General features: G+C 55.7%; 4 protein-coding genes across 5 annotated transcripts; 2 read left to right on the plus strand and 2 right to left on the minus strand.

The window, feature by feature from the left end:
* Nucleotides 1–683: 683 nt before the first annotated feature.
* On the minus strand, nt 684–1,335 carry Npb (neuropeptide B). Its single transcript, XM_087208287.1, has one exon. It carries the CDS (start codon nt 1,248–1,250, stop codon nt 852–854), a length of 399 nt encoding a protein of 132 aa, XP_087064413.1. The 5' UTR covers nt 1,251–1,335; the 3' UTR covers nt 684–851.
* A 1,917-nt stretch (nt 1,336–3,252) lies between these two features.
* Anapc11 (anaphase promoting complex subunit 11) lies at nt 3,253–7,469 on the minus strand. The gene is made up of 3 exons (XM_004860965.4): nt 7,115–7,469; nt 6,226–6,352; nt 3,253–3,672 (listed from the first exon to the last, which is right to left on the minus strand). The coding sequence occupies exons 2-3, from the start codon at nt 6,332–6,334 to the stop codon at nt 3,527–3,529; spliced, it is 255 nt and encodes an 84-aa protein (XP_004861022.1). The 5' UTR covers nt 6,335–6,352; nt 7,115–7,469; the 3' UTR covers nt 3,253–3,526.
* A 58-nt stretch (nt 7,470–7,527) lies between these two features.
* Nucleotides 7,528–11,272, plus strand: Alyref (Aly/REF export factor). The gene is made up of 6 exons (XM_004860967.3): nt 7,528–7,853; nt 8,198–8,329; nt 9,782–9,929; nt 10,522–10,585; nt 10,699–10,876; nt 10,963–11,272. The coding sequence occupies exons 1-6, from the start codon at nt 7,620–7,622 to the stop codon at nt 10,975–10,977; spliced, it is 771 nt and encodes a 256-aa protein (XP_004861024.1). The 5' UTR covers nt 7,528–7,619; the 3' UTR covers nt 10,978–11,272.
* A 10,908-nt stretch (nt 11,273–22,180) lies between these two features.
* On the plus strand, nt 22,181–26,749 carry Arhgdia (Rho GDP dissociation inhibitor alpha). 2 transcript variants are annotated; one of them, XM_004860964.4, is made up of 6 exons: nt 22,181–22,744; nt 24,506–24,723; nt 24,848–24,931; nt 25,141–25,217; nt 25,289–25,352; nt 25,440–26,749. In XM_004860964.4, the coding sequence occupies exons 2-6, from the start codon at nt 24,534–24,536 to the stop codon at nt 25,637–25,639; spliced, it is 615 nt and encodes a 204-aa protein (XP_004861021.1). In that variant the 5' UTR covers nt 22,181–22,744; nt 24,506–24,533; the 3' UTR covers nt 25,640–26,749. The 2 variants fall into 2 exon arrangements, with proteins under 2 accessions (XP_004861021.1, XP_004861020.3); XM_004860963.4 differs by lacking the exon at nt 22,181–22,744 and adding an exon at nt 23,209–23,357.
* Nucleotides 26,750–27,778: the final 1,029 nt, after the last annotated feature.

Genomic DNA, 27,778 nt, shown 5'->3' on the forward strand with positions numbered 1-27,778 from the left:
CTTCTGCATGGGTGCAGAGAGGGTGGGCCCAGAGCTCCCAGGCATGGGAGGGGGCTGAGCCAAGCTTGTGCCCACTGGGCAGCCCAGGCCACCATGGTAGGTCGTGCCCTCGACCCTCACCCCAGTCTGAGCACCTAGTTGCCCCTGTGCCTGGCCCAGCCTGGAAGCCCTGGTCCTGTTCATGCATTCACTACTCGCAATGGCTCTGCACTCAGTGCTTAAAGATGTCTGGGGGATTCTAAGGGGTGAAACCCAGGGATGGGACCGGAAGCTAGTGTCACTAGGGGCAGGGTAAAACACAGGGCCTGCAGAAGGGACCCAGGAGCTTTGGCTGTTAGGCGGCTCTGAGAGCCAAGTAAGGCAGGGGCCCACGGGAAGTTCCACAGGAAGGGTGATAAGAGTCACAGTGGCGGGGTGTTTTAGGAGAATGGCACAGCAGAAATCGTGCGGGGGGTGGGGGGGTGGCTCTGGAGGCAGTTACCCAGGTTCCTGGCCCCTTCTGGCTTTGTGGAGGGAGGCGAAAGCCCCAGCCAGCCACCTGGCCAGAGGAAGGGTGCTCCTGCCTGACAGGTCCCGAGCAGAGGGCCTGGGTTGCGAGTCCAGGCACCCACTGGGGGTTGCATTTGTCCAGGCCCCCAACCCCCACCAAGCCCCATGACCCCGTTCAGCAACTCTCAACTGGAGACCAGCTCTGCTTCTCCTTTATCCATTTAACCATTACTGAGGGCTGGGTGGGGTAGGAGGGTTCGGGGTGCCATCCCCGCGGCGGGGCTGGGGGTCCGGGCTTGGGCCAGTGGGCGTCGGGGGGGGACCCACCGGGGCCAGGCGGGGTCAGGCTTCAGGTCCGAGGCTCAGGCGGGGCGGCAGTCGGTGGCGCGCAGCGACAGGAAGACATCCGCGGTGCACTGCAGGGTCCCGCGGTCGTCAGGCAGCCGCTCGCAGTTCTGCAGGTGCGGGGCGACGCCCTGGATGCATATGGTCGTGGGGGGCCACCCGCGTGCGCTGGCAAGGGTTCGCAAGCCGGGACGCATCTCCCCGGAGGCACCAGCTCCGCGTGGGGATCCCGAACCAACAACGGGCTCTGAGCGCCGCGCAGACGGTACCCCGCGGAAGCCTGACAGCAGCCCTGCAGCACGGCCCACCGAGTAGTGGCGGGGGCCGGCCGACGGCTTGTACCACGCGAGGCCGGGAGGCCCCAGCAGCAGGCAAAGAAGCAGGGCGCCGGCCACCAGCTTCGCGCGCCTGGCCATCTGGACGCAGACGGCGGCGGTGGCGGCAGCAGCGGCGTCGAGGTTGAGCCGTGAGCCTCCTCGCTTTATATCCGTGCTGGAACCGGCGCCCGGCGAGGGCGGGGCCACGCGGGGCGGGGCAGTGAGTGCGCATGGAACGGGTCAGCGCCACGAGCGCAGGGAGCGCAGAGGCCCGCGCAGGGTGGGCCCGCACCGCTTCGTGCTCAGATGCAGACCTTCCCAGACCCGCAGCCAAGCCGATCCAGCCGGGGTGGCGTGGCAGTACTAAATGGTCACTGACCCTAAGTGGCATCACGCGCGTCTCCAGTTCTCCTGCAGCTGTAGAGCAAGCTACAGGCTATACGGTGCTCAGGAGGCGCAAGGGGAAGCTTTCCCACCCTATGGCCAGAAGCATCAGAAAGTCCATGGGTGGGCACGGGAGCCATCTGCTGATTTGTCCCTATGGGGAAAGGTTTTACTACTGGCCTGGTCGTAGGAGAGCTGCAAAGCCAGGCCTCAAGGCGGGGAGAACCAGACCAAGGTACCGCAGGTCAGAGACATGAGTGGCCCGGGAGTGTCTCCCACCCGTGTGCCTCTGGAGCCTTCTCCGTACCCATTCAGACACTCCACGTGGACGGAGACGTTGCCCAGGGTCTAAGTAGGACCAGTGGCAGGGGCGATGAAGGGTGTGCCCAGGGAGACAAAGCCAGCCTGCAGAGGTCGCTGGGGTGACCCTCCCCCAGGAGCTTCTGTCTGCCTGCTGAAGGAGGGGGAAGTTACCGGGTGTGATGAGAACCTTGCAGGGGTCCCAGCTTCCTGGGAGGAGGCAGAGAGCAGAGGGCAGGAGTCAAGAAAGATGTGCACGTGACTACAAAGTCCCGAGTGTGGGGTCTGGCAGGTGAAGAGGGAGCAGGGCTGGCCCTGAGAAAGAGTGGGCTGGAGCCCAGGGACAGCAGATGGGAGGGACTCAGGTGGCAGAGAAGCGAGGCGGCTGTGTGGCTGGGTGGGTTAAGAAGTGAGCCTGAGGCTGAGCTGGTGTCACACATGTGATTCCAGCACTCAGGAGGCTGAGGCAGGAGGACTGCTTTGAGTTCAAGGCCAGCCTGGGATACACAGCAAGACCCTGTCTCAAAAAACAAACAAAAAACCCAAAACAACAACAACAAAAAAAAGTGAGCCTGAGAAAGCTGGATCGATGGGAGCATTTCCTGTCCCGTGGGAAGACACTTCTGAGAGGATGAAGATACAGAAGGCCAAATTCCCTAAAGAAGGTTCCCAGGAGTGCGGAGGGCAGGCCGGAGGGAGACAGGCTGGAGTCGGGCCTGGACCTTGGGAAGCCCGGGAAAATCCAAAGCCACAAATCTCTCTGCAGGCCCCAGAAGTCCCAAACTCAAGTTAGGTCCCTCTCTTCTAAGCCGTGGCCCTTCCTGACTGCCAAGGGCTGGTGCCAGTCCCTAAGTGTCCTAGGGAGAGATAATCCTTAGGAGGCTCCTCTTTCTGCCACAACTGGGGGCTGGCAGCCCCAGGGGAGCAGCAAGGCAGCCTGAAGCATGCTCAGCTGCCAGGTACACGAACGGCTGTCCCAAGAGCCCTTCCCAAAGTCTGTTCTCTGACCCCGGTGCTGTGCTGGTGTGAGGCCCTCTGCACTCTCACCTGTCCTGCAGTCCTGACGACAGAACAGGCAGGTGCAGGGGCGGGGCCTGCAGGTCACCTGTCAGCATGTGTGTTGGCTGGGAGCCACACTGCAGCCAGCCAGCAGCCTAAGACCGGCCCAGCTGCCTCTGCAGCCCATGTGGGGACGAGGGGAGCCTGCTCAGCAGCATTGCCTTCTCCCTGGAGGCCTATGAAGAACAGTGGTCAGCTGCATTCTGCCAGGGTCTGAGGGAGGGTTCCAGCCTGGCCTCCCCATTCCTCCTCCACTGGCACAAACATACCCCAAGGCCTGTGCCCAGCCGGGCCCTGCCCTAGGCTCTTCCATCTAATCCTGGCCCCCTCTGCCCAAGTGATGAATCAGGCTCTGACATGGGCCTCATCAGGATGTTTATTCATGAGTGTTTTCATATATCAGTGTGTCAAGACAGACACCCAGAGGCCTCCAGCAAGGTTTGGGTGCTTTAATGAGCCTTACTTATTGGATAAAAGTGTCAGCATTGTGATGGAAAAAAACAAAGGAGGCTCCAGTCCTCGTTTCAACTCTGTCACAGCCCAAGGGGGACTGTCGCTGGTAGAGGCCACAGCCATCATGTCCCAGGGTAAGGAAGAGCTCTGAGGAGGCCATCTGGAGGAGGGGATGGATTTCACTCCTTGAACTTCCACTCCTGGCGGCACATTGGGCAGTGCTGCTGCACCTGCTGCGCATTGAGCCACTTGAGGATGCAGTGCATGTGGAAGCAGTGTGAGCACTGGCCCCACACCAGGGGGCAGTCATCACCAGGCACCTTACCTGTGGGTGGACAGGGTTGAGTGTTTGACAAGGCAGGCAGGGCCCCAGGGCATCAGGCAGTGGCTCCACCCTGGCCAGAACCTCTTGGCTGCCAGAGACACACAGAGGTGGGGCTCTGGCTTGCCCAATGGGTCACGCTGTGCCCTAGAGGCTGGCTCATCTGTGGACACTTAACTTGTGATGGCAAGAGGTCCACGTACCCGGCAGATACCATCTGAGCAGCGAGGTATCTGTCCTGGTCAAGGGTGGTGGGGGGACCTAGAAGATTCCTTCCCTGGGTTTCACATATCCAATCCACTACACAGGCTTCAGGGACACCGTGGGGTCTGCGGCCAGCTCCCAGTGGGCCCCAGCAGCAGCACAATGCTGCTGTCTTCCACCTTCCTGGTGCTCCACATCAAGGCTGGGTCACAGGCTGCAGTCATCCACCCACAGGTCTGGCCACACTTCCTCCACAGAAGAAGGCTTGGTGCAGAGGGGGAAACTATATCATGATCAAAAGAGACAGCTGCCTCTGTGTCCACATCAGGGTCAGTCTGGCACTGGGTATTCAATCTTGCTACTCCCCAGCCGTCCTGTGGCACCTGCCCTGCATTGTATGGGCTCCCAACCCCTCTGAGATCCCCCTCCCCAGGGCCCTGGAAAGCACTCTGTGCCTGCCCACCCTGGGAGGGCTGCTGCGGAGGAAGAGCTGCCCTCTTAGGCAGTGCTGCAAGCAGCCTGCCCAGGGCATCTGATGAGCATGAATGTGCAGGGTGACTCACACAAGGACTTGCCAGTGGCTTAATGCGATTATTATTTTTTAATTAAAACACCTCTCAATCAGATTGCTTTATCCTGAAGCCCCTGGGACATGGGATTTATTACAGTCTGAGTCACTCTGGATTGTTCACAGGAGTTCAATTTTAGTAAGAAAAACCCAGAGCTGCTTAACTAACCTATCCAGAAAGTACATCAGACCATCAAACCCATGGTATATGAAAACTGGCTCGCTCTAACTTGGCCATGGAGTCCAAGAATTGGTCTAAGTTCCCTTTTCTCTGAAGCCTGCAGGCCCCGTTTTCACACAATCTGAGCACACTGCTCAGGTGAGATGCTGAGTGCTCAGCCCACCTAAGATCCTATCTAAACAGCCCAGACACAGACCCAGGAGGCATGGTCAGGCTGGGCTCTGAGGGCCCTGTGGGCCTGTCACCCCTTTGGTCAAGCAGGGGCAGGCCGCCTGGGACCACAGAGCTGTTTCTGGTCTGCATGCTCAGCAGCAGATGCCCGGCCTGTGGGCAAGGCCAGAAGAGGCCGGGAGTTGCTAAAATGCTTTTGAGGACTTTTACAAAGTTAACAGCCTGGAAGCTTCTGGAAGCTGAAGTGCTTACCTTGAGGCTCCCCCAGTCTACCTGGCACTTTTAAGAGTGATTTAAGGAGGGGCCCGGGGATTTAGCTCAGTGGTGCTGCACCTGCCTGGCAAGTGCCGGTCCTGAGTTCAATCCCCAGTACCTTGGGGGAAAAAAAGAAAAAGTGATTTAAAAGGGGTTAAATTGGGGCCAGGGATTTAGCTCAGTGATTCCGCAGCCTGCCTCACAAGCGCAAGGGCAAGCCCAAGGTCTCAAGTTCAATCCCTGGTACCAAAAAAAAAAAAAAAGGACTGGGGATATAGTTCAGTGTGAAGGCCTTGGGTTCAATTCCCAGTACCACAAAACAAAACAATAAGCAAACAAAAAGGGTGGTACATTGTGGTACAATCCTGTAATCCTAGCACTTGGGAGCCTGAGGCAGCAGGATCACAGCAAGTTCGAGACCAGCGTGGGCTACATAGTGACACCCTGTTCCAAAAAAAAAAACCAGGCAAAAAAACAGCAGCAAGAGGCGGGAATGTAGCTAAGCAGTGCTGTGCCTGCCTGGCAATCGGAAGGTCCTGAGTTCATTTTCTCCAATACTGAAAAAAAAAAATAGCAGCAAATATTCTTCAATGAGCTGAGCAAGGGCGTCCTTATTTATTCCATTTTGAGATTTTTTTTTTTTTTTTTTGGTACTGGGGATTGAACTTGGGTCCTTGCGCTTTCAAGACAGGCGGCATAACCACTAAGCTAAATCCCTGGCCCTTTACTTGTTTATTTTATTTCTCAGGACCTCGTGCTTGCCAGGCAGGCAAGGGACCACTGAGCTAAATCCCCAGCCCTGTTTATTTATTTTGAGACAGGATCTCACTGTATAGTTCAGGCTGGACTTGAACTCAGTATGTAGCCCAGGCTGGCCTCAAACTCTCAGCAATCCTCCTGCCTCAGGCTTCTGAGTGATGGGATTATAGGCGTGTGTCACCACACCCAGCTGAAAAATACTGGCAGGCCTCCAATTTATGGTCTTCCTGCCTCAGCCTTCCAAGTAGCTGGGATTACAGTCACATGCCACCATGAATGAGATTTAGTAGGGTCTTTATATAAAGTGGGTAAGAATGCCTGGCATTTTTTGGTCAAGTGCTCTTCAGGAAAAAGAAACCAGGGACTTCAAAGCTGGACAAGCAGGAGGAGATAGGAGCACAGGGAGGGCCACACTTACAGTCAGGACAGCAGCCGTTGAACGCCATCCTGCAGATGCCGCAGTTTTCATCATTGGCCACCCAGAGCCAAGTGGCCACACCATTCCAGCATTTAATCTTCACCTTCATGGCAGCAGAGCCTGTGGGCTGAAGCAAGAGAATTCCCCAGCTGAAGTCATGCTGCACGACTACAACATCCGGGCACCAAAGAAGGAATGCAGGCTGGGGATTTAGCTCAGTGGTTCTGCCGCCTCCCTTAAGAGTGCAAGGACCTGAGTTCGATCCTTAGTACCAATAAATAAATAAATCACACAGACTGCATTTGGGGCTGGGGATTTAGCTCAGTGGTTTTGCCGCCTGCTGCGCAAGCGCAAGGACCTGAGTTCGACCCCTGGTACCCAAAAAAACAAACAAAAAACCAAAGTAGGAATGCGCTCTGTGCCTATGGCCCGGGCTTCACCGCAGCTACTAGAGGGGCAGATTTGCTTGTCAAGAGCTATCTATCTACCAGCAATCCTGGGTCACCAAGAGAAAGATACACCGTTGTTTCCCAGGGAAGTGCCTTAACTCTTCAGTGCTGGGGAGATACTGCTGGGGGCACAGGACAATTTCGGGTTTGGTTCTGCCACACATCTGGGGTATCTTGGTTTTCATTTAAAAAATGTTGCCCAAATCGACCTTAGGGCCATACAGGAGTATGCAAGGCAAGTGCTCTATCACTGAGCTGCACTCCGCCCTTTCCCCTCTTATTTTTTCAGACAGGGTCTCGTTAAATTGCCCAGGCTGGGGTCAAATTTGAGATCTTCCTGCCTCGGCCTCCCGAATAGCTGGCAGTACAAGCATAAACCACCGCGCCGGGTCACAGGGTGATTTTGAAAAGATACAACTAGCAAAGTGTCGGTCACTAACTTGGAAGGTTATTGACGGAAACCAGACTCAAGCTCGCTAGGAGCCGCCGCCTCAGGAGAAACACGAAACGAGACTCAGATCCACAGCTCAAGGGAACCCAGGCAGCGAGCCGCGGGCAGAAGGTGACGCGGAAGCAACCGTCCGGCTCCGGGCCCCCAGCCTGACCCCCCCCCACCCAACCAGCGGGCAGGGCGTAGCTCTCAAGCCACGCCCACCCGACGCCTAGCACCTGCGCCACCTAATCACGCCCTGACCCGCCCTTGCGTCGGCTGCACCGCCCTACGCGCGGGAAGGTACAAAAACGACCGCTCCGCGGCTGGCCCTTCCAGAGCTGCGCCCGCCGAGCTCCTTGTCTAGTGCGCACGCGTGCCCTTGCTCTACGTGCGCCGCAGCCAATCGACTGTAGCTCGAGACCCTCGAGGCCGGAAAGCCGCGACAGCGCCGGAAGTGACGTTTCGGCGTGCTGACGCGCGGGCTCGATCCGAGGCCCGATTCCGCGCCCGCCATGGCCGACAAAATGGATATGTCCCTGGACGACATCATTAAACTGAACCGGAGCCAGCGGGGCGGCCGCGGCGGGGGTCGTGGCCGCGGCAGGGCCGGCTCCCAGGGTGGCCGCGGCGGTGGGGCTCAGGCCACCGCTCGGGTGAATCGAGGCGGCGGGCCCATGAGGAATCGGCCGGCCCTCGCCCGCGGCGCGGCGGGCGGCGGCAGGAACCGGCCGGCGCCTTACAGCAGGGTGAGTGCGGGGACACGGGGGCGGGCGGCCCGGCGCTGCGGCCGAGGAGACCGGGAGGTACCGCGGCTCGGGGTGGGCGGAGGCGAGGTGGCGCGTCGAGGCCCGGCTCGCGGTGGGGACCATTCCTGGCGCTTTGTCCAGACTGCTGGGGCCCATGGCGGCGGGAACTTGGGTGAGGGAAGCATGGACGGTGTGCGGCCGCGGTGGGACCCCAGGCCTTAGGCAGGAACCGGTCTCCTCTCGGCGCCCAAATGGGGCGTGCACAAGGGAGGATCTGGGCGTCCGTGAGGGCGAGCAGCAGTCAGCAGGCGCGGCTCACGGGGCTGTTTCTGCTTTTCTTTCAGCCGAAGCAACTTCCCGACAAGTGGCAGCACGACCTTTTCGACAGCGGCTTTGGAGGCGGTGCCGGCGTGGAGACAGGGGGAAAGCTGTTAGTGTCAAACCTGGACTTCGGAGTGTCAGACGCAGATATTCAGGTAGGAGCCGAAGGCTTCCCAGCGAGCTTTGCATCTTGCACGGAGGGGACCATCCTTGGGACGTGGTCCTCAGTCCCACCCTCGGCAGAGCCGGAGCTTCCCAGTGCCCACAGTTGAGTTTCCCGAGGGCCTGCGTGCAGATGGGAGCCCAGTGTCGAGCAGGGTGTGCTAGGGTGGAGACTGACAGTAGGTCTTGGCTGGAGAACAGACCCTGGGGAGGCCCCCTTTTTTTTTTTTTTTTACTGAAATTGGTGTAAGTCTTCTGCTAGGACTTCCAGTTTCTATCAGGCACAGGGATTGGGTGAATGTGAGGAAGGGTTCTTGAGGCTCCTGGCTTTCTAAATTTTGTGCCTGTTTCAGTGAGCTTTCTAAGGCCGCGACATAGCACAGACGGGGTCATAGATGTGTGTTTTGTAGCCCTGTTTACAGTGTTTTCTAGCACTGTTGAGCAGTGCATCTTAACTATGTTCTCTCAGTCTTATTGGCATGATTTTTCAAATTTGTCTTTGGTTGCAGTCTTTTTATTTACTTTTTTTGGTTGGGTCCCAAAGGCATTTAAAGTTTTTTGGTCAAAAAAGTAACTTCTGGGGAGTGTGTTTTGGAGATGGCTGGGTCAGGATGCTGGGCCTCCTTGGGTTCCATTTCCCAGAGTCCAGCCATTTGGCCTTGCCATGGGAGGACAGAGCAAGACCAGTGAGCACTCACAGTGTCTCAACACTTTTTTTAAGGTGGTTTCTGGCATCCACTGGAAACCGCTTTTGGTGAACTCCACTTCCGCTGTGTGCCTGCGGCCGGAGTAGCCTCACACTCTGGGTTCCCTCTCCAACTCCCAGCCTGCCTGAGGTCAGGGCAGTTTCCATGGCGTGCTTGACAGGCTTGAGTAGGAGGAGAGGGAAAGGTGAGCCAGAATCTGCCTTTGGGGGAGGGGCTGGGGTCAGGGCTCCTGAAGCAGTGGGCCCTTTGAGCTAGTACAGTCTTCTGGGCAGTCCCTCTCACTCTTGCTTTTGGTCTGTTTTGTGAAATAGTCCTTAGGTGTGTTAAGTTTTTTTTCATTGAAAAACATAGTGATTTGCCGGGGATTTAGCTCAGTGGTTCCTTGCAGGTGCAAGGTCCTGAGTTCGATCCCCAGTACAAAAAAAAAAAAACCCAAAAACATAGTGATTTGATTTTGTGCCTGTAGTGGGGGTGTTACAACTTCATTCACTTGCGTCATCATACAGAAAGATGTCAGGTCCCCAAATAGGCAGGAGCTGTCCAACCCAGGTGCTCTTGGAAGTTGCTTTTCCTCCTGCCCCACCTCTTCCCTCAGTTTCTGTTACCACTGCCCTCCTTGCCTTGTAGAGGGCTGCCATGGAAGACCCCCAAAGCACTTATATTTCTCAGGGACTGATCCTGGGCCACTGGAGGGAAAATGGCTTAGTTGCTTTAACAGCTGCTCTTTCTGGCTCTCAGGAACTCTTTGCTGAATTTGGAACACTGAAGAAGGCGGCTGTGCACTATGATCGCTCTGGACGAAGTTTAGGAACAGCAGATGTGCACTTTGAACGGAAGGCAGATGCCCTGAAGGCTATGAAGCAGTACAACGGGGTCCCTCTGGATGGTTAGTCTGGAGCTGGGCCCAGGACACCTGTGGGGCTTGTGGAGTTTGGGGCTGGCACCTGTCCCTCTAGGAGTATGGGTGGCCCCTCTGGCTGAGGACACTTTGCATTTGCCCCTTTGTCTCTCTCTTCCATTCTGCCACCTCTCATGCTGCCCCACACATCTGGACCAACCTCTTGTGAACCCCCATCCAGCAAGCTACATCCCTCCCCTCCTTCAGCTCCTTCCGGAAGATTCACTTCTGTGAAGCCTTCTCGGAACCGCCATAGTACACCTGAGTGCGGGGCTGTAGTCGTAAAGACAAAGGTACCTGTTCTTCTTCCATCAGGTCACCCACACCTGTCCACCCATGAGCACCCCAGACACCTGACCAAACAGCCCACTTAACCGGTGTGAGAAGGAGTGAGGAGGTGTTGGTGGGGTTTTTTTATTGCCATTCTGTTCTCCCACCAACTCTCCAGATAGTTTCCCTTGTTGGGGGAGCTGGAGACCTACTGAGGCCCTTTCCAGAGCTTGCATGGAGACCAGGGTATGGTGCCTCTGGGTCAGCTTCAGAATCTCGGGAACGAGCCCTCCTGTGTTCTTTGCTACAGGCCGCCCCATGAACATCCAGCTCGTCACGTCACAGATAGAGACACAGCGGAGACCTGCACCGAGGTGAGTTCCGGGGCCTTGGTGCCTAGGGCTGGGTCCGCCTGTGGTGTGCGCTCATGCCGTTCAGCAGTCCTTCGAGAGCCGCGTGGGTTACTGAGTTCTGTTTTCCTTGTCAGCATCAACAGAGGTGGCATGACCAGAAACCGCGGCTCTGGAGGCTTTGGCGGCGGCGGTGGTGCCCGGAGAGGAACCCGCGGAGGCAGCCGGGGACGAGGCAGAGGCACTGGCAGGAGCTCAAAGCAGCAGCTTTCGGCCGAGGAGCTGGACGCACAGCTGGACGCTTACAATGCGAGGGTGAGTCCCACGGGGACTGGCAGGCTGGGGGGCTGACTGCACGAGGGGCCGGGAGGCGAGTGATCTGCCGCCCTCCTCTGTTTCAGATGGACACCAGCTAAACTGCCGAGCCGAGAGAAGAGAGCCCAGGGCTTCGCCTGCTCTTCGGGCGGGAGGAGGGGCCGGGAACTGGGCTGTGTGGCCAATGACAGATTGGTTTCTTTTCTGTTTGAAGATAGGATTTAAAAACTCATGTAAAGTTTTTTTTCTCTTTTTTCTTTTTTTCTTTTTTTTTTTTTAATTCTGAAACAGACCTGTTTTGTACCGAGTTATTTTTGGGATAAATTTTACTGGTTGCTGTTGTGGAAAAGGTGGCATTTTCACCTTCGCCATAATAAAATAGAGATGTGTGTAGAATTGTGACTGCCTGGTGCGTCCTGGGCTCTGCCCTGCGGGGGGCAGTGGGCTGGCTGGAGCCTGGCACGGGGCTGAGGTCAGTGCTCTGGAGGCTGAGCTGCCGCTTCCCCATCTTCCCTGCTGTCCTCACTCCTTCCTCTAACTCGGTAGGCGGGAGAGCACCAGGGCAGCAGTGGCCCTTTGCCTGGAGCTGCCTCTTCACTGCCTTTGCCATGAGGTGAGGGGGTCGTGGGCCACGCTCCGCCCCTGGGAGTCCTTCCACCACCTGGACGTCTCTGGGCTGTTCCTATTCCTCTTACACTGTCTCAGACACCTGACCCCATGGTTTGTCCTCACTCTTCCCTGTCATGTTATACTAAAGGGAATGAGGCCTGAAGGTGCTCCCTTAATTGTGTGTGAGAGTCCCTCGGTGTCACTGGGTAATTCTGGTTGCAGGTCCCCCGCAGGTCCCAGGATGTCCACCTCCTGGGAAATGTCATAGTGCCTCAGTAGAACCACTGTGTGTCTCCCCGTGTACTTCGAGTCATCTGTTGGTTACATACAATATCTAAGACAAAGTAAATGCTGTGAAAATAGTGTGGATATAGTGACGAGGGGAAAGGGTCTATGTGGTCAGACATGTAGCAGCACACATGCAGTCTTTTTGAATATTTTTAATTCTGGGCTGGTTGAGTCTGGATGTGAGGAGTTCGCCATGTTTGGCAGAATAGCTAATGGGGGCTGAGGCAGACTTACATCCATTTGAGAGCAGGGTGAGGCGGGAAAGCCTTGTACCACCTGCAGATGCTGGCAGTGAGTTTGGAGACTGGGGTGGGACAGAGGTGGCTCCTGACCTCAGTCTCCCCTCCTACTGCTAGGAAGCCAGGAGGACCGGGGGTGGGTGAGGCCTGGGAAGCGGCCCCTGGGCTGAGAACTGGGCACACACCCCAAACTAGGTCAGCTCCTATTTGGATGGGGCAGACCGAGTCGTCTGTAGGGAGAATGACCAGTGGCCTTTAAACAGATCAGCAGCTGCCACTGAACCCCAGCCCTGTGCCCAGCAGGGCCACCACTGGGAGCAGGGTACTAATTGTGGCCCTCCAGCAGGGAGGGGCTACTGAGTGTCTGGCTGTGGAGTTGCCGTGGAAGGAGTGGGCATGAGCAAGAACCTGGTCATCCCATGGGGGGCGAGGCTGTCCTTGAGGCGGCCCTGCAGGTGTGAGCATGGAGCAGACCAGAGCACGTACTCACTTCTTGGCACCACTGCCTGGGCTGGACAGTAAGTGCCTGATGGACAAAGGAGCAGGGGTTAGGAGCCTTGGGCAAAACCAGGAAAGTGGCTCGGGAATGAAGCATTGTGAGATGCGGCCTCTGGTCTTGGGAAGGACCAGGTTTAAGGTGATAGCCAGTGACTGCTCCTTAGTGGTCATGGGAGCTGGGCAGACAGCTGCGTGTCCTGCAGGAGGGGAAAGCCATGATGCCTGCTGGCACCTGGACCCCGCCTGAAGTATGTGGCCTGGGGTGGACTGGCGGCAATGGAGATGGGAAATAACATCGCAGGGACACAAGCCCGAGTCTGCTGTGGGGACGGTCATGGTCGAGAAGGCAGGCCTGTGCTGGCCATTGTGACTAACGTGATGGGACCAGGCCCTGGGCTCCCGTGGGCCACCCTCTTGGTGGCGATGAGCTTGTGCTCCCTCGTCTACAAAGCAGGGAAGCTACCTTGGATTCTGGGCGGAAGGCCACATCTGTGGCCAAGCTGGGGTTGAGAGGCTCAAGCTGGGGACTTTTTGAGGAAAGAAAAGGGGACTTCTGTTGACTGCACAGAGGAAGTGGCAGCCAGGGGCTGGGTGGACCAGCCAGGCATCTGGAGGGCTGAGCAGGGAGCGCCCACGAGGGCTCTGGTGAGTGAAAGGATGAAGTGAACTTGGTGTTTTGCAAGTTTTTCTCCAGGCTTTTTGCTCCCAGAAACATGCCCAGGAAGGTCAGGCGGATCAGAACCCCAGCATGGCTGAGACAGGGCCCATGACGTGGGACGTTGGTGTGGAGCTTTTGCTGGAGCCCTGTGAGGACATGCGGCCAGGGAAGAGCTGGTGACGGGGAGTGCGGCTGCTGGCTGCTGTGCCATGAGCCCAGTGAGTGAGGAGCCCATGGAGCCGGCTCTGTTTCCTTGGATTGTCCTCTCTCTCCTGCCCGGGACTGGGGTTGAACCTGAGGGCCTTGCTCTGAGACCTATATCCCCAGCTTTGTGCTTTATTTGAGACGGTCTCGCTAAATTAGCTGGGCTAGGCTCAAACTTAGACAACTCCTGCCTCAGCCTCCCTGAGCACTGGAATTGCAGATGTGTGCTACTGTGCTTTGGTCACAGAGGCTTTATCAAAGGTGATTGACAGCCCCGAAATTCACCCTCTGAAAGTAGGTGCACAGTCCAGTGGCCCAGTGTAACACCACCACCACCTCCACAGGTCTGTCCAGCTCCGGGCCTCGGGCAGCCTGGACAGCGAGTAGCACAGCCCTGAGGACTGCAAACTTTCCGCTTCATTATGTGATTTCCGGTGATAGTGTTCATGACTCGGCTGTGCTGTGCTGGGGCACAGAGTTGACGGGCAGTGCAGTGCTGACACCTCCTCCTGTGTCCGCCATACAATCAGTTAAAACCGCACACAGGGCCCGGGGATTCAGCTCAGTGGTTTCGCCTCCTGCTATGCAAGTGCAAAGACCTGAGTTTGATCCCCGGTACCAAAAAAGCCAAAAAAAAACCCCACACCCAACAGACTACCACATGCGTGTGCTCCTTGGTGAGCAATTGATTACCAGTGATAGTGCCTTGAATCTGGATGTGGTGGTGGACACCCCCGATCCCAGCACATGGGAGGCTGCATTTCGAGGCCAGCCTGGGCTAGTGAGTTCATGTCTGTCTTAAAAAGAAACACAAAATGGGGCCAGGGATTTAGCTCAGTGGTTCCACCACCTGCTTTGCAAGTCCAAGGTCCCAAGTTCGATCCCGGTACCCCAAAAAAAGAAACCCTAAAAAATAGTATTTCAACCTGCCTACCTGTACACGTGCCCATAGGCATTTCTGTTTCTCTAGTTAGCTGTGAATGTGAGGCTGGGGTGTAGCTCAGTGGAAAAGCACTGCTTTCCATCCCCAAGGTGTCGAGGGCGGGGGGCAGGGGCTGGGTACTGTTCAGGGTTATGTGTAGTTTTGATATTCAAGTTCCTAGAAAATAAGTGAGAATAGTAGAAAGATTTTCTCTATACCTAGAGCTCCTAGGTTATGGTCTACTATTTTTTTGTTCTTAGTTTTTTCTGAACTCATTGAAAGTAAGTTGGATTTAAGTTCTGTTTTACCCCTAAGTTCTGTATTTTTTTTTTTTACAAGGACATTCTCTTACATAGTCAGATATTACCATCGATACAGTGCTGTTATCTAAACTATTCACATTTAGCTGGTGTCCTAATAGACTGAAATGTTTTACCTAGTCTACACCATGACATTTAACTGTCCTGTTTTGTGTGTGTTGTTGAACCTAGGGCCTGCACACAGCAATATCCCCAGCCTGTTTTTCTTTTCTATTATGAGAGAGGATATTGCTGTGCTCCTCAGGCATTGGAGATACTCAAAGTACAATCCTGCCTCAGCCTCCCAGAGTGCTGGGATTATAGACATGTACTACCACACCCATTGCACTCTGCAACCAGCCCATATGTCCAGCCTTTTGTTTCTTTCTGGTTTTTGCTTTATGTAGTTCAGGGTACCCTTGAACTCACTATGTATATAGCCCCAGCTGGCCTTGAACTCAAAGCTATCCTCCTGCCTCAGCCTCCTGGGTGCTGGGATTACAAGTATGGACCCGTATGCCTGGTTCCCAGACCTTTTTAAAATTTTACTTTGAAAGAAAAAAATATTTACTTTGAGACAACATCTTGCCAGGTTGTCCAGGCTGGCCTTGAACTTGGAATCCTGTTGCCAGCTCTGCCTTCCAAGTAGACTAGAAATCTTAAACTGCTCCCTTGTGTGGGCTCCAAAGGCACTCTCTGCCCCTTCACCCATCATGCCATCCTCTCCCTTGGCGATGCCTCCAGCCACCAACCCTAAGGTGCTCTAAGGGTTCCAGAGTAAGACTGACCTCCTCTGAGACCTCTGGGCCCCTTGGACTCATCTCATTTTACAGCTGTGCATCATCATGCCCAACCCTAAGCAACTCTTGAAACCAAAACTGCTGGTTCCATAATACTAAACAAAAAATAAAACAAGAACATGACAGACGTGGTGGTGCATGCCTGTAATCCCAGGAATCTGGGAGGCTGAAAATTACAGGTTCAAGCCCAGCCGGGGCAATTTAGCAAAACCTTGTCTCAAAATAGAAAAGGGCTGGGGGTGTACCTCAAATTGAAGGCCCGGAGTTCAAAACCCAATGCTAAAAATGCATAAATAAATTTTAGATAGATAGATAGATATAGATGCAAAATAGAGTGCCATCAGAGTAATGTGGCTGTCAGATCATGTTATGGCTTATATCTAGATGTCCCCCAAAAGCCTCATGTGGTCGCAGGTGGGGCTCGGGGGGTACCTGGATCACGGGTGTGTGGAACTGGACTCATCCACTGAGGGGTTCATGGCTGGGTGGACACTGGGAGGTGGGAGTCTGGTGGGAAGAGGTGGTTACTGGGCATGGCCAGGAAATGTGTGTGTGTATGATGGAGATCCCTCCTCCCTCTGTCCCCTGCCCTTCCTGCCTGCTCTGCCCTCTGCCTGGGAGCCAGCCTACTCTGGACTGAGACTTCTACGAACTGAGCCACATAAACCTTCCTTTAACTTACTCTGGCTGGCTTGAGCCACTGGTGGTGCTTGCACGACTCACATTGGGTGGTTTGTGTCACTGGTGGTACATACGTAACATCAGACAATCAAATTCAAATCAGACCTGCCCGGGAGCAAGAGTAGGAATTGCAGCCCCTTCGTGAATGTGTTAAATTGCAGGTGACAGGCATTATGTCTCAGCCAAGAGACAGTAACTGAGACAGATTTTGGTATCAGAGAAGTGGGGTTGTTGCTGTGATGCTACCAGGCCATGTGTTTCAGAAGCCTTTGAAACTGGCTTGTGAGAGTAGTTTAGAAAAGTTTGAAGATGCCAGCTGAAAAAGTAGCCCTAAAATGCTGTGAGTTGAGCACAATTGGAGATTTTTTTTTTTTTTTTTTTGACAGAGTCTCACTATGTAGTTCAAGCTGTCTTATTCATGTATCTCAGTCTGGCCTTGAACTCCTGGCAATCTTCCTACCTCAGCATGCCGAGTGCTAGGACTGGAGATTCTGATCAGAGCTCAGAAGACCAGACTGCTGATAGAAATGCAGCCGGAAAAGACCAGGCTCAGCTTTCTGTTGGGACCAAGGACCAGGACTGCAGGCCATGTGTGTTATGCTCTGACAGAAAATTAGTCTCAGTTTTGGTTCTGTCCTGAGACATTGCAGGAGACTTAAGATTAAGGGGAGGGGCTAATTAATATGGAGGGAGAAATTTCAAGGCAGTCTAATGTTGAGGCTGTGGCCCTGGCTATTGTTGGGGGCTTTTAGCCAGCTATACTTTGAGAATCAAGAAGAAATGCCCCAGCAGAATGATTTTAAAAGTTTTGAGCATTTGGCCAGAAAGTAAGCTCCAGTAAAGCTGGCCTGCAGAGATGGAGCAGAGGAGAACTTGGTTGCTGCAAAGATACCATTAGGAAGCCACATATTTCAGAAGAGGACAATAGAAAAGACGGCCTGAGGGCATGACAAGACCTGCGGTACTCTAACCCGTGTAGGCTTTGCTTTGAGAAGAGCCCCAGGGCACCACCTTCCAGGATTACAGCAGCCTAGAGAATCTGTTCCCCAGGACTGGGGTCACAGTGCTCAGCAATGCGCCCTCTACCCCTACAACTGAGCGAGAAGGGACAGTGGCTACGGCTCCAGCTGGCCACAGACCTTGGTGTCATCCACATGCTGTGGGCCCAAGAGCGAAGCCATAGGAGCTTCAACCACCGAAGTGCTATGCCACAGACTGCCCCAGGTGCTGGACGTGGGACTACAGGATTTAATGTTTGGCCTGCTGAATTTTGGTCTTCCTTTGAGTCCATTCCTTTTCTTTTATTGTGGTACCAGGGATTGAACTCAGGACCTTGCTCTTACAAGGCAGGCGCGGCACCACTGAGCTAAATGCCTGCCCTGCCTTTTCATTTTTACAGGAACTCACAGCAGAGTTGCTTTAAGTCTCAGGAGAATTTAAACTTGGACTTTCCAGTAATGTTGAAACTTAGTAGTATTTTGGCAACTCTTAGAGATGGACTAAATGCATTTCACATAAAAGGATATTTATGAGTCTTCTGGGACCTCGGTGCTTACACCTGGATGTCCCCATATGTAGGGCTTTTCAGAGGCCAGTGGATCATGGGGGTGTGAATGTGGACCAGTCCACCAATGGGTTTATGGCTGTGACGTAGGGCAATGAAGCCTGTGGCCATTGCCTGAGAGCTAGAATGTCCCTCCTCCTTCCTCATCCCCTGTTGCTTCCTGCCTGCCGTGCTGTGGAGCCAGGCAACCATGGACCTCTACCCACTGAGCCAGGATAAACTCCTTTAAATTGTGGGTATCAGATGCTGTGTCTCAGCAAGGAGAAAGTAACTGAGACATTACCAGATTGTAAATCTCTTTTCAATACATGTTTGTGATTATGTGGTCTGAACAGGCCAGAGTTTGTTTTTATGTTATCCGAGTTGTAGAAATAAATTATAAAATACTGTAGTGTGTTAATTACTTTAAAATTAGCATCTTAATTCTACTTATATTTGATATTAATAATCATTACATTAATACACTGTAAAGTTTAACGTGAACACACTACTTTTTTTTTTTTGGTACCGGAGATTGAACTCGGGACCTTGGACTTGCCAGGCAGGCAGCAGAACCACTGAACTAAATCCCCAGTAGCACATTACTTTTTAAAAAATGTCTAAATTCTCCATAAACAAGTCATTCAATCCAATCCCCCGGTACCAAAAAAAACAAAAAAACCCAAGTCATTCAAGTTCCCATTAATGGCCAGGAATGGTGGTGCATATCTGTAATCCGAGGATTTGGAAGGCTGAGGCAGGATTGCCATGAGTTCAAGGCCAGCCTGGGCTTCACTGTGTTCAAGGTCAGCCTAAACTACACAGCAAGACCCTATCTCCAAAAAAAAAAAATTACTATTAATGGTTGAACAGATTTAGTATTTTTTTGTTAAGTCCTTGGGAAATGTATAAACACCCAAGTTCTTACTATTGCTTAAGAAACAATATCTAATGTTCACCTTTGGAGGTTGAAAACTGGCAAATAAAAAGAACCACACATTTGTCTTTTAAACAAGCCTAAAGTGAGACCACTGACCAGAGAAAAGTAAACCATTGATGGCAGGGTTCTTCTATAAATCACAGCTAGCCGGGCATGGTGGCTCACGCCTGTAATCCCAGCACTTGGGAGGCTGAGGCAGGAGGACTGCTGCAAATTCGAGGCCAGCCTGGGCTACAAAGGGAGACCCTGCCTCAAAAAAACAAAAAGAAACAGCTAAAGGACTGGGGGTTGCATCTGTGGGGAGCAGGCGCACAGCACACACAGGCCCAGGGGCCACCCCAGCACCACACGCAGACACTTTCCAGCTGGGAAATGCAGAGTTAGTAGAGACCAGCATTTCAAAATACTTAGGAGAGTGTGGAGCGGGGCTGAGAGTGGAGGGCGGACTGATCCAGGCTGGGTGGCCTGGCTTCCAGGAACTGACTACACGGTGTGATCAGAAGACCCCAGCTGGCCAGAAGTGGAAACCCAGCAGTCACAGCGCCAGCTGGGGCCTGTCCTACCTACAGATGAGGTGGGAGGAGATGTCAGAGGACACCTGGGAACTCAATCCCCAGATCTGGAGCCTGGGGGCTCTCGCCCACACATCCTGGCTTCCTTAGCTAGTGGCTCAGGCCAAACCATGGATCGTCCAAGGGTGCAGGGTGGACTCTTCCCACCCTGGGGCTGACAGATGGTGTAAGGAGCAGCTCTGAGTCCTAGAGAACTCAGTCTGCTGGGTATTTCTCAGGAAGCACCTTCAGTATGGATAGACAGTACTCGGGCTAAAAATAGAGTTTCTAGCTGGACCCCAGGCGGGAGGATTCCAAGTTCCAGCCCAGCCTGAGCAACTTACTGAATTAGTGAGACTACAAGGTCCTGTCTCAGAGTTTTAAAAAGGGGCAGGGAGGTGACTGGGTATAAGATATAGTTGAGTGCTGAAAGCCCTGGGTTCATTTCTCGGTACCAAAAAAGTTGCTAGGCAGGAATAGTGGTGCACATCGGGAGGCTGAGGCAGGAAGAGGCCTCCTGACAACCCAGCAAAACCTCTCAAACAATCAAAAAGGCCGGGAGTGTGGTTCAATGGCAGAGCACCCCTGGTTTCAGTCCCCAGGACCATAAAACAGTTTCCATCTTTCCAGGGTGAGGGGACTGAAAAACTGCAAGTCAGTACCAAAAAATCAGAACTAACCAAACATTGAGAACAGAAGAAACAATTCTTTTTTTTTTTCCATGGTATAGAATTTTTTTTTGGTACCAGGGATCAAACTCAGGTCCTTCTGCTTGTGAGGCAGGTGGCAGAACCACTGAGCTAAATCCCTGACCCTTTTTTTTTTTTTTTTGAAAAGTGCATGTAGGCAAATTTCTAGGCCAAGGATTCTTTTTTTTTTTCGTACCAGGGATCAAACTCCGGTCCTTGCGCTTGCGCGGCAGGCAGCGAAACCACTGAGCTAAATCCCCAGCCCCGGCCCCTTTTTTTTTTTTTGAGACAGGGTTTCACTATGTAGTTCAGACTGGCCTTGAACTCACTGTTGCCCAGGCTGGCCTGGAACTCATGGCAATCCTCCTGCCTCAGTCTCCTTGGTGCTGGGATTACAAGGGTGTATCAGCATACCCAGCTCAAAAGACATTTCTAGGGCTAGGGATTTAGCTCAGTGGTTTCGCTGCCTGCTGCACAAGCACAAGGGCCCGAGTTCGATCCCTGGTACCAAAAAAAAAAAAAAGACATTTCTAATACACACTTTTCCTTTGTTTTTTTGTACCGGGTATTGAACTGAAGACCTTGTAGTTGTAGAAGCAGGTGCGGTGCCACTGGGCTACATCCCCAGCCCTTTAATACACCCTTTTAAAATGAGAGAAAAGTAAGTTAAAAAGATACACTTTTAGGACATTACATTGGGAAAGATTACCATCCTGGGCTGGGGATGTAGCTCAGTAGTGCCACGCCTGCCTCACAGACACAAGGTCCTGAGTTCAATCCCAGATACAAAAAAATGACCATCCTAAACTGGACGTGGTGGCACACACCTGTAATCCCAGCACTCAGGAGGCTGAGGCAGGAGGACTGCCATGAGTTCCAGGCCAGCCTGGGCGACATAGTGAGTTCAAGGCCAGCCTGAACTACATGTCCAGACCCTGTTTCAAAAAGAAAAGAAAAGAAAAAGATTATCATCCTAGAAAAAGAAAAAAAAAGATCATCACCCTCTCTTTTTTCTTCTTCAAGACAGGGTCTTGCTATACCATCCAGGCTAGTTTCAAACTTGCCATTCTCCTGTCTCAGCCTCCTGAGTGCTGGTGGCTCATTTTAAGTGGATTCAATCCATGGTTAGGTGGCTCCAAGGCAGAAATATAATGGGGGTGGGGGGGATGCTGCTTAGCTCTTGGAAGCTAAGAAAAGAAGCAAAACAGGACAGCACCAGAGAGGAAGGGCCACTGGGGGGGGGGGGGCGCTGTTCTACCAGGCGAGTCACTCCGCCAGGTACCTGCTACAATGTAAGATCTCCAAGCTGTGTAAAATGCTTGCTTTGTCCACTTTATTTTGCAGGCACATGCTGTTGGTCAGATGAGCAGGGTGGTTACGAACCTGTGTACGTTGGGTGTGTCTGAAGCCACGCATCTGTATCTTCAGCCTCAGGTTTTCACACAGCCCTAACGGGGTTAGAGGTGAGAGGGGAGGGTCTTGCTGTCCTTCATTTCTAGAAGGGCAGGCCTGCCTTGAGTGTAGGCTGGCTCAGATGGGCAGCGGAACTGTGGAGCGCAGGGACTGGTCTGGGGCCTCCAAGGTCTGGACGGAGCAAGTTGGGAGAAGGTTTTGCGCTTTGCTCGGAGCCTGTGTGGGGAGGAGCCCAGCTGGGTGCAGGGCCGTAAGCTTCCTGAAGGGGGCCGAGAGGCTCAGGGCGGCCGTCCCCACAGGGCTTGGTAGGGTTCCCGCCCACGGTACGGGACAGGGAGGAGCTGCTGTCTGGGTCAGTTTTGGAAACCCTTTTCACAGAAATGTAGCTACTTGAAGCAAGTGGTGGTGTTGCCAAGTGTTGTTGACCAAAAAAGGGCCCTTTTCCTCAGGAATACAAATACATGCTGAGGCAGGCATGGTGGTGCACGCCTGTGATCCTAGTGATCCTAGCACTCAGGAGGCAGAGGCAGGAGGATCGCCAGGAGATCAAAGACCAGCCTGGGCCACAGAGTGAGTTCCCAGCCAGCCTAAACTACATTAAACTACATAGGGAGACCCTGTCGGGGGGGGGGGGGAGAAGGAAGGAAGGAAGGAAGGAAAGATGGAAAGTAAGGAAGGAAAGGAAAGAAAGAAAAAGAAAAGACAAGACAAGAAAAGACGGGGCCGGGGATTTAGCTCAGTAGTTCTGTCGCCTGCCTTGCAAGAACAAGGACCCGAGTTCGATCCCTGGTACCAAAAAAAGAAAGAAAGAAAAGGGCCGGGGACTTAGCTCAGCGGCACGTGCCTGCCTGGCAAGCGCAAGGTCCTGAGCTCAATCTTCGCAAGAAAGAAAAGAAAGATTGCCCGGGCTGGATTCCAATTTGGGCTCCTCCTCCTGCCTCCAGCTCCCCAGAGCTGAATGACAGGGCGCACTGCCAAGCCCGGCTCCCACTGGGTTTGGAACGCCATCCTTGTACCTCAGTGTCAGGGCAAGGGCCCACGGCCCCCAACTCGCAGCGGACCTGTGTGGCCAGCGGAGCAGGCAGAAGCCGGCCCTTCTGTGGACTAAGTTCCCTCTCGGGCTGGCCTGCTTTCTGCCGGAGGCCTCCGTGGGGGCAGCCGGGGCTGAGCTTCAGCAGACCCCGCGAGCTGCTCCCTGATCGGACCCTGCAGTGCTGCACTGCCGGCGTCTGGAGCTGCGAAGTTTCACAGTTCACTTTAACACAGGCATAGATTACTAACGAAGTGCGTTTGAAATTTTCTGACAGGTTTCAGGTTTTCTAAAAGCACTTGGCTTATCCAAGAGTAGACTTCCGTAAGCCCCAAAGCCTGGGGACAGCTGCACATTCACTAAGAGCCGAAAGAAGTGCCTCGGGCCAGGGAAACTTTCCAGCCACGACCCGAGGACAAGGCGACTCTTACACAGCCCTCCCACACTGGGAGACCTCCAGAAAGCGCCTCGCCGTGTCCACCTCCAAACCACCAGTCACGTGCGGTGAGCCGCGGCCGGCGGGACCGGAGGGACTTTCAGCAGGCCCGGGTGGGGTGTGGACGTCCGGCCTGCACGCCTTGGGGTCTGCAGTGACCGTGTTCTCCGTCCAGGGGGCAGCGCGGTGCCCTGCGACGCGGCTTATTGCAAGTGGCCGCGTGGCCCAGGGTCTGAAACAGGCTTGAGGGAAGGCCACGGTCAGGGGTGCGACGCCACGGCCGCGCGCCTGAGGGGAACGGATGGGAGTGCGCGGGCGGGGACCTGGGGCGCCACGGGACCACGGCCGCCGGACGGCCCACGCAAGGGACGCCACCCCACTAGGAGGACTGCCGACCCAGAGAACAAGCCCCGGTCGGGCCACTTCCAACCCCAGGGGGCCCCGGCACTGGGTCCCCGCACAGCCGCAGTTGGCCACAAACCACTGCTCCCGAGGCCGCCCTCCCACGCCACTGGCTGCAAGATGGCGGAGGAGCTCGCCGCCCCACCCACTGCGCATGCGCGGACTGCCCCCCGCCCGCCGGAGCGGAAGTCGTGTGACCCCGGAAGTGGCCGTCCGGGCGGCGGGCGACGTTCGTCACTTGGTGCGGGAGGGAGCGCGAGCGCGGCGATCGAGCCCCCGGTGAGTACCCGGGCGGCACGCGGCTGAGGGTCCGCCTTTGTGCCGCTGGCCTAGGCCCCGCGGGGTCTTCGAGACCGCGGGGGCGGTGGCGGGCGGGCCAGGCCCTGGGCGCAGCGCAGGCCCCGCCCGAGCGGCCCCCTAGGTCTGGGCCGCGGCGTCGCACTGTGGGCACGGCCGGACACCGCGGGCCGTGCGGGCGGCTCCCAGGTGGGACCCGGTCCTGAGCTCCAGCCGCGCGCCCCGCCCCGCCCAGTTGCAGCCCTTGCGGAAGTGCGGGCCGCGCCCGGAATCCTGTCGCCGGCGGCCACGCTCTGGCGACCGCGGGCTCGCTGAAAGCGGGGCCCTGGCCTGCCCCGGGGCCCCCCGGCCTGCCCCGGGCCCCCCCCCGCGCCGTCCTGCGTCCCCAGAGTTGGGGCCTTGGGCGGCCTGGAGGGAAGGGCGAGTCCTCGCCTATCGCGCCGCCCGCGGTGATCCGAAAGGGTTTCGGGCGCCCCTCGGGAACCTGGCGCGCTGATGCAGCAACCGAGGCCCTAGGAAGCTGGGGATGACCGCGCCTGTCCCTGCGGGGTCGACGCCTCCCCGGGCGCTCCCGAGCCAGGGTCCAGAAAGGGTCCTGCGTACCGCTGGAGCAGCAAAAGTTGTAGCCACAAACCCTCCTAAGTGGGCACAATCTAAGGATGCTCAGGGGCTGCGCGCCTCTCTGTGCCCCGTAGGGTGCAGAAGGCCCCGAGATCTGAGTTCATAGCACGAGCTGGGATAGACCATGTCCTGCACGTGGCTGGGACAGAAGCATACTTCCTCAAGCACACCCAGTCTGAACCAACCCTAGGGGTTCCTTGGGGCAAGGGGCTGTTTGGCTCAGAAGCCAGCAGTACTCAAGGATTTTAGTTTGGCCCGGCCAGCTGGGTCTGGGGGCTACCACATCAGGGGGAGGAGATGTGCCCTCCCTCCTTGAGGAACAGGTCGCATTTGCTACTTAGTTCTTGGTCACTGTACGGGGTGGGCAAGGGCCTTCCTCTGGTGCCTGGTGCCACCAATGCCCCTCCCCTGGACCCACCCCCTTCGGCACAGAGCAAGCACCCTAACCGAGGCTGGGGGTGGGAGGGTGTCCCAGATTGACCAGCATCATGGCCCTCCCCCACCCACAGGTGTCCCAGACCCAGGCTAGAGGTGAGCATGGCCGAGCAGGAGCCCACAGCTGAGCAGCTGGCCCAGATCGCAGCTGAGAATGAGGAGGATGAACATTCAGTCAACTACAAGCCCCCGGCCCAGAAGAGCATCCAGGAGATCCAGGAGCTGGACAAGGACGATGAGAGCCTTCGCAAGTACAAGGAGGCCCTATTGGGCCGCGTGGCCGTCTCCGCTGGTGAGTGGCTGTGGCGGGACACCTGTCTCCCTGAGCTCCTGCCCTGCTCCCTGCCCCTCCCTTGGCCACCTGCTTCCAGGAGTGAGCATGGACCAGGGTGAGCCCTAACTTACTGTCTCCCCAGACCCCAGCTGCCCCAACGTCATCGTGACTCGTCTCACCCTAGTGTGCAGCACCGCCCCAGGCCCGCTGGAGCTGGACCTCACAGGTGAGTGGCACCCGTCGCCCAGGGTGGGGCCGCTGGCCTCCGCCTCCAGCCCTAAAAATAATTTCCCGGGCACTTGCGCCCTCTGGTGTGGCGGATGGGAACTGCGCCCTGGGGCCCTGGGAGGCTGCTTGTGCGGGAGGAGGCTGGGAGGCTGGGGGGCTGGGGGGCTGGCCGGGCCCTCCCGGACAGCTGAGCCGCCTCCCCGGCAGGTGACCTGGAGAGCTTCCGGAAACAGTCCTTCGTGCTCAAGGAGGGTGTGGAGTACCGGATAAAAATCTCCTTCCGGGTAAGGCCTAGCTGCGGGGGGACGCGGGGGGCAAGGGGGAGCCTGGCTGACCCCGCCCTGGGTCCTTGCAGGTGAACAGGGAGATCGTGTCGGGCATGAAGTACATCCAGCACACCTACCGGAAGGGCGTCAAGAGTGAGTGAGGGCCGGGGCAGCCGGGGCTGGGGCGTCCCAGGAGTAGCCGGCAGCGCTGGTGGCCATGCCCTTCCTCCTGTCCCACAGTTGACAAGACCGACTACATGGTGGGGAGCTACGGGCCCCGGGCAGAGGAGTACGAGTTCCTGACGCCCATGGAGGAGGCCCCCAAGGGCATGCTGGCGCGGGGCAGCTACAACATCAAGTCCCGCTTCACAGATGACGACAAGACGGATCATCTGTCCTGGGAGTGGAATCTCACCATCAAGAAGGAGTGGAAGGACTGAGGCCTGGCCGGGAGGCGGGCAGGGTAGATGGACAGACGGATGGACGGACGAACATGCCCCTCCCCATTTCCCTCCCCACCCCAGACCAAAGTGCTGACAGGGCCTCTCCTACCGCCGTCCCGGTCCATCTCGGGAAGCTCCTCCACACACCTTCCCCTGCTCTCTGCCCACAGGCCCCTGTGGTCTCTAGTGTCACGTTGCTGCTTTTGCCTCTGCCTGTCGGGGGAGGGGCTCCAGCCCAGCCTCCACCCCCTCTGTGTCCCTCCGGGTTCCCTGTGCCCATCCTCCCCAGGCCCAGACTGGACGCTGGCTTTCAGAGGGAGTGGAGCACTTTGGGGCTCCCCAGCCCCATGGTCTCCGCCTGGCTGAGCTGGGGTGCGCACTGCCGGGCCCTGGCCAGTCCACCCTCCTCTGCCCTGGCCAGTCCATTTGTTGCTGTCAGTCACCGTCTAACCATGATGCCTTAACATGTGGAACGTGTGCTGGGGGCTGTCGCTAACCCTTAACTCCCCCTGTCTGCATGAGCATGTGGTCCCCATCCCTGCCCTGTCTGTGATCCCGACGACCCTCGAGGCCTGGGGTGTGCTGCTGTTGCTCCTGCCCAGCCTGCCAGGGCCTGGCCAGCCCTCTCCCTACTCCAGCCAGGGCTCGGGGAGGGGCAGATTGCCAAAACCAACTGCCTCCAGCCCCACCTGGGAGGCCGGTGTCCTCTGCCTTCTCTGCCCCTGGGCAGTGCTCACACCCCTCCCCACAGAGCCCTTGAGGGTGAAGCCAGCTGCTGAGCCTTACCTGTCCCACCAGGGCCTCACAGCCCCAAAGCCTTGGGCCTGGCCTGCCAGTATTTATTGCCTCCATTTGTGCCGTCCTCCGGGCCGGCTGGCCTGCTGCCTCTGCCCTGGCTTTCAGTGCCACCATCCCCAGGCAGGCCCTCCCCGGACCCAGCCAGGACAAACATGGGACCAAGTGCACACAGTTGGGAGCTGTCTCCTGCGCCTCCCGTCCCCTCCCTTCCCCGGTCCCCAAGTGGTGTTTGTCAGGCCCAGGCCTTGACAGGCAGCAGAGCCAGTCCCTGCTTCTATTCTGACCGGGAAATAAACACCCCTGAAGGATTGGGGGGTCTGCTGCTTCTCTTGGAGGTTTGGAAAGGGTGCAGGACCTCTTCAGGGGTGAGGTGTCACCAGAGGACCCTTCACTGGAGCTTGGGGTCTGCTACTCCCGACCCTGAGGTGCCTTAACTGGTGCCTCCCAGGTGCTATTTAATGAGGAATGAATGAAGTCTGCCCTTCTCAGGTGGCCTGGTAGCATTGTAATCCTAATCCTCTGGGAGGCTGAGGCAAGGTAATTGCAAGTTTGGGCCTGATTGATTTACTGAGACCCTGTCAAAATTAAGAGGCTGGGATGGGCCAGGGATTTAGCTCAGTGGTTTTGCCACCTGCTGTGCAAGCGCAAGGACCCAAGTTCAATCCCCGGTACCAAAAAAAAGAGGCTGGGGATTTAGCTCAGTGGTTCTACCACTTGCCTCCCAAGCACAAGGTCCAGAGTTTGATCCCTGGTGGAAAAAAAAAAAAAGGACTGCCAGGCAGGGTGGTGCACACCTATGATCCCAGTACTTAGAGGCTGAGCCAGGAGAATCACTTGAGTTTGAGGCCAGTCTTGGCTATATAGTGAGTTCAAGGCTAGCCTGAACTACATAGTGAGACCCTGTCTCAGTGAAAAAAACCAGAACCTTAAAAACAGGGCTGGGGATTTAGCTCAGTGGCTCTGTGGCCTGCCCCGCAAGTGCAAGGACCTGAGTTCGATTCCCAGTACCAAAAAAAAACACAGGGCTGGGAATGCAGTACAGTGCCCCTGGGTTTTTATGCTCCGATGCAAACAAATTAGTTGGAGCTGGGACTCAATTCAAGGCTCTGGATTCAACTTCCAGTACTTCAGAAATCAAACTAGCAGGGCCAGGGATATAGCTCAGAGGCACAGTGTTTGGCAAGTGCAAAGCCCAGATTCTTGGTACCGAAAAAAAAGGAGAGGGCAGGGATTTAGCTCAGTGGAGCTGCACCTGCCTCACAAGTACAAGGTCTTGAGTTCAATTCCCGGCATTGGAAAATTCCCTCTCTGTCATTCCCCTTGAGGCCCCCCCAGTGG

This window comes from Heterocephalus glaber, unplaced genomic scaffold (assembly GCF_053883595.1).
Source record: "Heterocephalus glaber isolate CG9 unplaced genomic scaffold, H.glaber_assembly_v1.0 deba00000937, whole genome shotgun sequence".
In the NCBI taxonomy this organism is placed as follows: Eukaryota; Metazoa; Chordata; class Mammalia; order Rodentia; family Bathyergidae; genus Heterocephalus; species Heterocephalus glaber.